Here is an 8,043-nt window from a genome sequence, read left to right as displayed (position 1 = left end):
CTTGTGGCCTCGCAGAGTGACCGAGCTGAAGGTGCCCCGTGTCCTTTGGTGGCCAAGCCTTGCCCTGCCCTCGCCCAGCACCAGATGGAGAGGACCGACCACCAGAAGCGCTTCTCGCCCATGGGCTGGGCCTCACTCATCCTCGGGACCCCTCAAGGATGAGGACCACCCCCCCCCCCATCCAGAAGTTTCCTGCTGACCTTCCGATCTGGGCCTTCACAGCCTCTACACCCACTCTCAGTGAAACCCCACGACAAACCATCTCCTCCGGGCGGGGCTTTATCCATGAGGGGATTCAGGACTCTGGGGGGGGGGGGGGTCATCACTTCTGTCTAAAATGTGGAGCCCCAGGGTCATCGCTTGATTTCCAATGACCCCCACTACCGACGCCACAGAGCGTGGCCCTGAGAGTCAGGGGAGGGTCTCTCTGAGCTGAGCGGGCTCACCTGGAGGTGGGTGCTCGCCTCGGGCTTTTGGGGATAAGAGTCCGTCATCGGCCAACGAGGCCAGCCGCCTGGCTCCCGGCCCGAGCTGGAGTGGTTCCCTCGTTAAGTTAAAAGGAGCCCCCACCCCCACGCTCATTAGCTAAGTGAATTGACCCACCGGGTCGGGTTCCTTGGATCTGCCAGGACTGGGCGAAGGTGGCCAAGAACACAAGCCCCGAATACTATTTGTCAAGCGGACGGTGGAGAGCCGGGGCGGCCTGGGCGCTGAGCACACGGCCCGCGTCAACGCGGCTGACTTGCCCTGACAGCAGGAAACGCAGCCAATTCATCTCAAAGCGGGGCTGGTCACGGGCCGAGAGCCGGGGGGAGGGCACGAAGGTTCCCGTGTCAGCCCTGCCTGGAAGGGGCCGGAAACGGTGTCCGGATGGAGGGCTTCAGGGACGCACGCACGCTGGGGGCCGGGGGTGGGAAAGTGGGCGATACGGATCAGCCAGCGAGACCCCTGACCTTTCCCAGCCCCGGAATGTTCCACAGGGACTCGGGTGGTCTCCACGGACCACTCTGGCGGTGACGCAAGTGAAGGGTCTGACCGCGGCGGGCACCCGCAGGTGTGCCCCCAACCTCGCTCCTTCCGCACCGGGGCTGCTAGGCACTGTGTCCAAAAACCAGGGGTCCCGTTCTGGCAAGCTCTAGAAAGTTCTGGAAAGCTCTTGCAGCTTCAGGAGGGAGCTCTGCTGGGCTAGGTCGCCGCAGCGTCTACTCCAGGAAGGGAAATGCGTGAGGACTCTCCCTCCTCCGGCCGTTAGGGACGGTCTGTGGGCCGAGGCCCCCGGCTGCCAGCCTAGAAGCTCCCCATCGCCTCGGGTTGGGGGGGACCAGGACACGCTCCGTCCTGCCTTGGCTCCCCCCGGCCGAGGAAGAAACTCTTCAAAGGTGCTTCCCAGCATGCGCCCAGCCCAGGGGACACACAGACGCCCGGTCCACCCTCCCACCACCACCAGCCCGTGTGGACGGCACCCACCGGTGCTCATTCTGGGCGCCACCATAGTCCGTCTCCGTGGGGAACGGAGCCACAACCGTCTCCCCCCGGCAGGCCCGTTGGGGAAGGAAATGGCTGCGTGTCCTGCGGTCCGGGCCGCGCCCCTCACGCCCTCCACGGGGTCAGCTGCGCCCGGGACAGACCACTCACTCCCGTGCGATGCAGACCAACACGTTCCCGGCCCACGGCCCACGCCGGCGCGGGCCCCGCTGCAGGGGCGCTAAGTCCTGTTCTTGGGGGTGGCCTTGGGCTGGGCCTTCTGGCCGTCCGGGCTCTTGCTGTCCAGGGCCCTGCACTTGGTCATCCAGTAGGAGAGGAACAGCCGCCGCTGGACGCTGCTCTGCGTGAGCTTGTGGGCGAGGGACATGGGCGTCTCCCCGTATCTGTCCTTCTGGCTGATGGAGGCGCCGTGCTTGAGCAGGGCCAGGATGCACTTCGGCCGGTCCATGGCGGCCGCCACGTGCAAGGCCGTCCTGCCCAGCGGCGTGCTGCCCAAGCAGTTGGCTCCTGCCGGGACACGGGGGCGGGGGCCGGGCGGCGGCTCAGCGGGGAGGGCATGTCCTGGCACACGGCGACCCCGGGTCCATCCCCGGCACCACGGGAGATCCCCCGAGCACCACCAGGAGCGATTCCTGAGCCCGGAGCCAGGAGCAAGCCCTGAGCATCGCCAGGCGAGGGCCCTGCGTGTGCCAACTTGGGGCTGTGCTCCGTGCTCCCTTCTTGAACTCGTCCCCAAAGAGAGGCCGAGAAAAGACTGGGAGGGGGTGGGCGCGATGTGTGTGTGTGTGTGTGCGCGCGCGCGTGTGTGTGTGTGTGTGTGTGTATGGGGGGGTTGCTGCTTGGCCTGTCACTTAGCACGACTGCCCCTCTCCTGCCCCCTTGCTCCCACATCCTACCCCAGGCCCTTTGCACGAGTGGCTGCTTTTGTAAACAAACGAATTGCTTTCCTTTCTGGGCCACCTCGGAACCCCGAGGAACCCCCTCCCCCTTCCCGACCTCTGTCCGTCCCCAGCACATCCCACGCGTGAATGACCGTGGAATGAGTGATTTATCCTGACGCCCTGACTTGACTCCCCAGGAGGGCAACACACGTTCTTGGCGGGGTCAGGGCAGTGTCTGTCCCCAACTCCTGTTGCACCCAAGGGGCCGGAGGACACGGCTGCGGATGGACGGGCTAATGCCAGGCGGCCCCCACGGACCTGCTGAGCTAAATCAACTTCCGGGACACGATCCCCAGGACACAGCAAACGAGGCCCTGGCCCCCACGCAGGACCCGAGATGTCAGCCACCGTGGGGGGTTCCAGGGGCCTGGGCCCGCCCGCTGCTTTCAAATGCATCAGCGTGAAGAAGCCTGGGCTTCCAGGAGCCGAGCTGTGATGGCCCCAGCTCCGGGCGGAGGGGAGTCTGGGACCCGGGGTGGTGGGCGGGAGGAGTTGCTGGACCCAGGCCCCTCAGCTGCTGTCTTGCCGCAGAAGCGCCCGGGGGCCTGGAGGGACCCCCCCGCCCCCCCGCGCTCCTCCTGCCCACCCCCACCTCCTCGGAGCGCTACCGTGTTCCAGAAGGTACTTCACGGCCGAGAGGTGTCCGCGGTGGGACGTGATGTAGAGAGCCACAAAGGCGCGCTGCTCCACCCAGCGCCTCCAGGCCTCGGGCCCCAGCTGCTGCATCTGGGCCGTCTGCGCCGAGGAGTCCTCCGACGACACCCCGAGGCACGAGAGCTGCGGGGACAGGTGGGTGGGGCTGGGGGGGCACACGGCAGCCCGGGGGGCGGGGGGCGGGCTGCAGGACCTTGGTGGGTTTGTCTCTGGCGAGACCCTGTCTAGGAAACGTGGGCTGCTCCGGGCTGGCTGGCGCGACAGGAAACGCTTCCTGCCCGTGTCTGGGAGAGGATACACACATATACACACACACACACATGCACACACGTACATACATGCACACACGTGCACCTATGCACACACGCGCCACGCATACATGGATGCACACACAAGCGCGCGCACACACACACACACGCGCACACACACACACGCACACACACACACACACGAGCAGTCCCTGTGCACCTGACTGCCCTGTGGCAGGTCACTGGCCGGCGCAGATGGAAGCTCTGGGCTGGGCTGGGTGCAGGGTCAGACGCGGGGGTCCCCAGCCCCGTCCTCAAATGTCTCCTCGGATTCCCACTCGAGACTGGCGGGGCTGGAGCAACAGGATAGCGGGAGGCGCTGGCTGGCCCTGCACACGGCCGACCCTGGTTGGATCTCCAGAACCACCTACGGTCCCCAGCACCGCCAGGAGCCGTGCCTGAGTGCAGAGCCGTGAGCAAATCCTGAACGCCACGGGGCGTGGCCCCCAACGCAAAACCAAAACCAAAACGGATGACGTAGCCGCCCTCCCACCTGCTCCCCGCCCCGTCCTTCCTCAGCTGCTCCACAGAGTAGAAGATCCGCTCAGGGCGCAAGGGTGGGTCACCTTGCTGGGGTCGCCTTCCACGGCCGCCAGGACCAGCTCTGTCCAGTTGTCGTACTGCCAGATGCACAGCGAGATGACCCCGCCGGGGTCCACGTCGTGGTACTTCAGCGTGGATTCATCCATGAGGATGCCTATGGGCAAGGGCTCCTCTGAGGAAGAGTGGGGACACCCCTGGGGGTGTCAGACGCCCCACCTGCACCCCCACCCAGGGCCGGGGGTTCACGTGTCGGGAAAGGCTGGCTTGGCCCTGCTCACAGAAGCTGAATGCCACAAAATCCTGCCAGTGCCAGAGAGGTTGTCCAGGCCGAGCCCTGAGCATCGGGCCAGGAGTCAGGCCCGAGCACTGCCCAGGGGGGCCGAACCAAATAACCAAATAACCACGTTCTGTCATCATGTCTCCCTGCCGTGGCTCGACGAGCCTGTGAGCTCGGACGAGGGGCAAAGCCCTGAGAGGGAAAAGCCGTGGGGCTGCTGGGGACCAGCCGGGAGGCCACGCAGGTGCGCCAGGGCCCACCGCAGCTGGCTCCAGAGCGAGGGTGGTGGGAAGGCGGGCACTGGGCCTTTCCCAGGTGTTGGCAGCCGGTGCTCAGGGGGGACTGGGCACGCCTGGGAGGGGGGCCGCCTGGACGCCCGTCAGCGCCGAGTAGCCGCCACGAAGCCACGCTGGACACCGCCTTCCGCGAGCGCTCGGGAGGGCCTGGCCCTTCTTTGATTCCCGCCACCCCCTACCAGGGGTGTGTCCTGTCTGGGACCCCACACATGGACAGACACAGGGACAAGTGGACAGATGGCCCGAAGAAACCAGGCCCGGAGAAGCAATCCGGCCCATTCTGGTCCACTTGGCACTTGGGTTCCGGTGCTGCCCACTGGGGTCAGGCACGGGAGAATCGGCCATGAGTTGGAATCAGACACGTGGCCCCCAGAGCTTGGGGGGGGGATGAGGGGGGGCTCCCCGAAAACACCAGGGCGCCTCTCATGCATGTCAACCACCTCCGGGAGACCCCCCTGCTCTGCACTCACAAGGCTTAGCCCAAACCCCCCCCCCCCAGCCAGGAGCTGCCACCCGCTGCCCAGGGGATGCTGGCACGGATCCCCTTAGGTTGGTCCCTTCCCAGTCTGCACCCGCATGAGCTCATCACTTCTCCCTGGCAGGCCCCGACGGGGGAAGCGGCCGTGAGTTCATTTATGGGCACAAACCCAAACTCCCTTCCACACCGCGGTACCCTCCCCCAGCTCCTGTGCGGTCAGCGGTAAAGAGGGCAGTGGCCAGAGGGCAGCTTCTGAGCCTGGCCACTAAGTGCTGGCTGGGCCTCGGGGCCAGGGCTACGTGTGACTCACTCCCCTGCCTGCCTCCCCCTTCAGCGCCCCGGAATTTATGGCCAAGCCCAGCTCTTCAGCGAAAATGAATGAGCAGAGGGGATGCCCAGGACGGGGGCGCAGGCGGGGTCATCTTGGCGACGTGTTGGGGAGGTCTTCCACGCCCGCGCTCTGCGTTAGGGAGAGAGGAGGAGAAGCCGTTTCCTCCCAGACAGGCCCGACAAGGCCCGACAAGGCCTCTCAAGCATCCTTGGGTGCTTCTGCCAACACCCAGGCCTCGATCATGCAGGCCCCGTCTTGGGGGTACCAGGCCAGGGGCGGGGGCGTGGTGGTGCCACAGAGGACACCCAGCTTAAGGGACAGTGAGCACGGGAAGACAAACCGGGCTGCCGTCTGCAGCGAGGCCCTGCTTTCGGGGTGCTTCTGTGTTGAACCCACGTATAGGATGCGGGTCCCCCTCCTCACGGAGCCCGGGACAAGGGCAGCCGCCCCAGGGGCTGAGGTGAGGCTCTTGGTCCTGATTCTCACCTGAGTGCGGCCTCCTGGGGGCTAGTCTGGATTGGGGGGTCAGTCTGGGGCAGCTTAGTTCTAGGTTTGGGGATCCAGAGGTGGGCAGTTGGTTTTGGGGAGACGGCGGGGCTTTGACGCCCACAAGGCCCGCATGGGGTAGGCTTCGAGTCTGGCTTTGGATTTGGGGGTCTGCCCTCGGTGATGGGGGCCCCGCTGAGGGAAGCCCAGCTCGAGGCATGGAGAACTGTGTCAGTCCTGGTCTGGCGGCCTAGGGGAGACTGGGGGGAGCTGGGGTTCCTGGGTGCTGGGTGCCGCGGCCCTGGCCTGAGAGGGTCTGTCTGGCTCAGGGCTTTTGCTTTCAGACCAGCGCACGGGACAGGCCGGGTGCTGGGGCCAGGGTCTGCCTCAGGATTCGAGGTGCTGAAAGCCCGTCTGCCCCTCGCGGGGAGGCCCTGACTGGCCTGTTCTCTGCCCCCAAGGGGGTGGGGCCGGGGGTGCGTGGGGGCGGGCAGGGCACCTTGGTCCAGGTACTGGAGGCGCTGGAGGTTGAAGGGGATGCCAGCCACGAGGTCCAGCTGCTCCTTGAGCTCCCGGACCGTCATGTCACTGCGGCAGCTGGGGATGCGGAAGAGCTCCCCGCTCTCCTCCAGGAGCACCTTCAGGCTGAACACGTCGGGGATGCTGTCCAGCATGAGGCTGGAGGTGTGTCTGGTCAGGGCCAGGCGCGTCTGCTGGCCTTGACTGGACACTGGGGACAGTGCCAGGAGCGGCCGCAGGCGGACGGAGGCTGCGCTCAGACCTGGCACACCCAGCGCTCTGGTGGCCGCATGCTGCAGGCCCGAGATGCTGGAGCTCCACAGCCCGGGGAGCCTGGAGCCCAGGATCCTGGCGCCGGGGACCCTGGAGCCCGGGACGCTGGAGCCCAGGACACTGGGATCCGGGATACTGGAAGTTGGGACGCTGGAGGCCGGGACGCTGGAGGCCGGGACGCTGGAGCGCCGCCACCCAGGGGTGCGGGAGCCCGCGGCGCTGGGACCCAGGATGCCCAAGCCCGGCCATCTGGGGATGCTGGAGCCCTGAAGGCCCTGCGAGGACCCCGAGGAGTTGGAGGCCGGGGCTCTCCTCTGTCGCCCCACGTCTCGCGGTCGGTCCACGCGCAACTCCACCGACCACCGCATGGGCTGTCCGTGCCCACCGCGTGCGACTGGCCACTCGGAGAGGCTGCGTCATCGCCGCCCCGACACGGCACAAAGGCCGCGGGGACCCAGGGCGGGAGCCGGGGCGCCCGGACCCGGCGGGGCTGGGGGTCGGGGCAGGGGTTGATCGACCCCCGGGCAGAGGGACCGCCCTCCGCGTGCAGAGCGCGCGGCCTGTCCACGCGGGCGAGGGCGAGGGCTGGGCTGGTCCCGCGGCCGTGCCTGACGCGCCCAGGGCGCAAGCGCGCGGCGGCGCCAGGAGGAGGAGGAGGAGGAGGAGGAGGAGGACGGCGCTGACCCGCTGTGTTCTGGACGCTTCCACGGGACAAGGCCGCTTCTGCTGTCCCGCACGTCCACCCCGCGGGCGCCGCGGCCCGGGCCGGGTCCCCCGGCGCCCGCACCCCGTTTGCGCAGCCACGAGGGGCGCGCAGGGGCTCGGGGGCGCGCGCGCCGGTGAGAGGGTCAGGGCGGGCGCCAGCCGCGTGGGAAGGGAAGAAAACGAGCTGATTACCCCCCCCCCCCCGCCCCCAATTAATTGATGTTTTTAAATGAAAGAACATGCGGGCTTCAAACATTCCTGCTGAGAAACTGTCATTTAAAAACCTCCTTGCCTTGGAAAGGGTTCATAATAAATCACAGAAGAACCACCCAGAAACTGAAAACAGCACACGGGAGTCTCGGACCCCCACAAACACGCCTGATGCAGCGGATTCTGGAAGACCCCTGCCCCCACCACCAGCCATACGTGCATCTCCCAGACTGCACGAGAACAGATCCGCCACCGCCAGGTGAGGGTTCTCACCACTGGGACCATCTCAATTTCTAGGCAGCAGCAACAACAACAAGAAGCCCGGCAAGCTACCGAGAGTATCTCGCCCGCACGGCAGAGCCTGGCAAGCTCCCCGTGACGTATTCGAGATGCCAAGCACAGTAACAACAAAGTCTCCAATGGAGACGTTACTGGGCCCGCTCGAGCAAATCGATGAATAATACTAATAAATAAAAGTTAAAAATGCTTGTCACGGAAGCCAAACAGGGTCTCCACCCATTCTCTTCAGGCAAGCAC

The 8,043-nt window shown here is 66.2% G+C and overlaps 1 protein-coding gene across 1 annotated transcript; it reads right to left on the bottom strand.

Moving 5' to 3' along the window:
• Positions 1 to 1,705: 1,705 nt before the first annotated feature.
• On the bottom strand, positions 1,706 to 6,959 carry ANKRD60 (ankyrin repeat domain 60). The gene is made up of 4 exons (XM_056107461.1): positions 6,299 to 6,959; positions 3,955 to 4,085; positions 3,035 to 3,203; positions 1,706 to 1,992 (listed from the first exon to the last, which is right to left on the bottom strand). The coding sequence occupies exons 1-4, from the start codon at positions 6,957 to 6,959 to the stop codon at positions 1,706 to 1,708; spliced, it is 1,248 nt and encodes a 415-aa protein (XP_055963436.1).
• Between the last annotated feature and the right edge of the window lie 1,084 nt (positions 6,960 to 8,043).

Source organism: Sorex fumeus, unplaced genomic scaffold (genome assembly GCF_029834395.1).
Source record: "Sorex fumeus unplaced genomic scaffold, SorFum_2.1 ptg000166l, whole genome shotgun sequence".
Lineage (NCBI taxonomy): Eukaryota > Metazoa > Chordata > Mammalia > Eulipotyphla > Soricidae > Sorex > Sorex fumeus.
The sequence above is the reverse complement of the archived record's forward strand: the minus strand, read 5'-3'. Positions and strand labels throughout refer to the sequence as shown.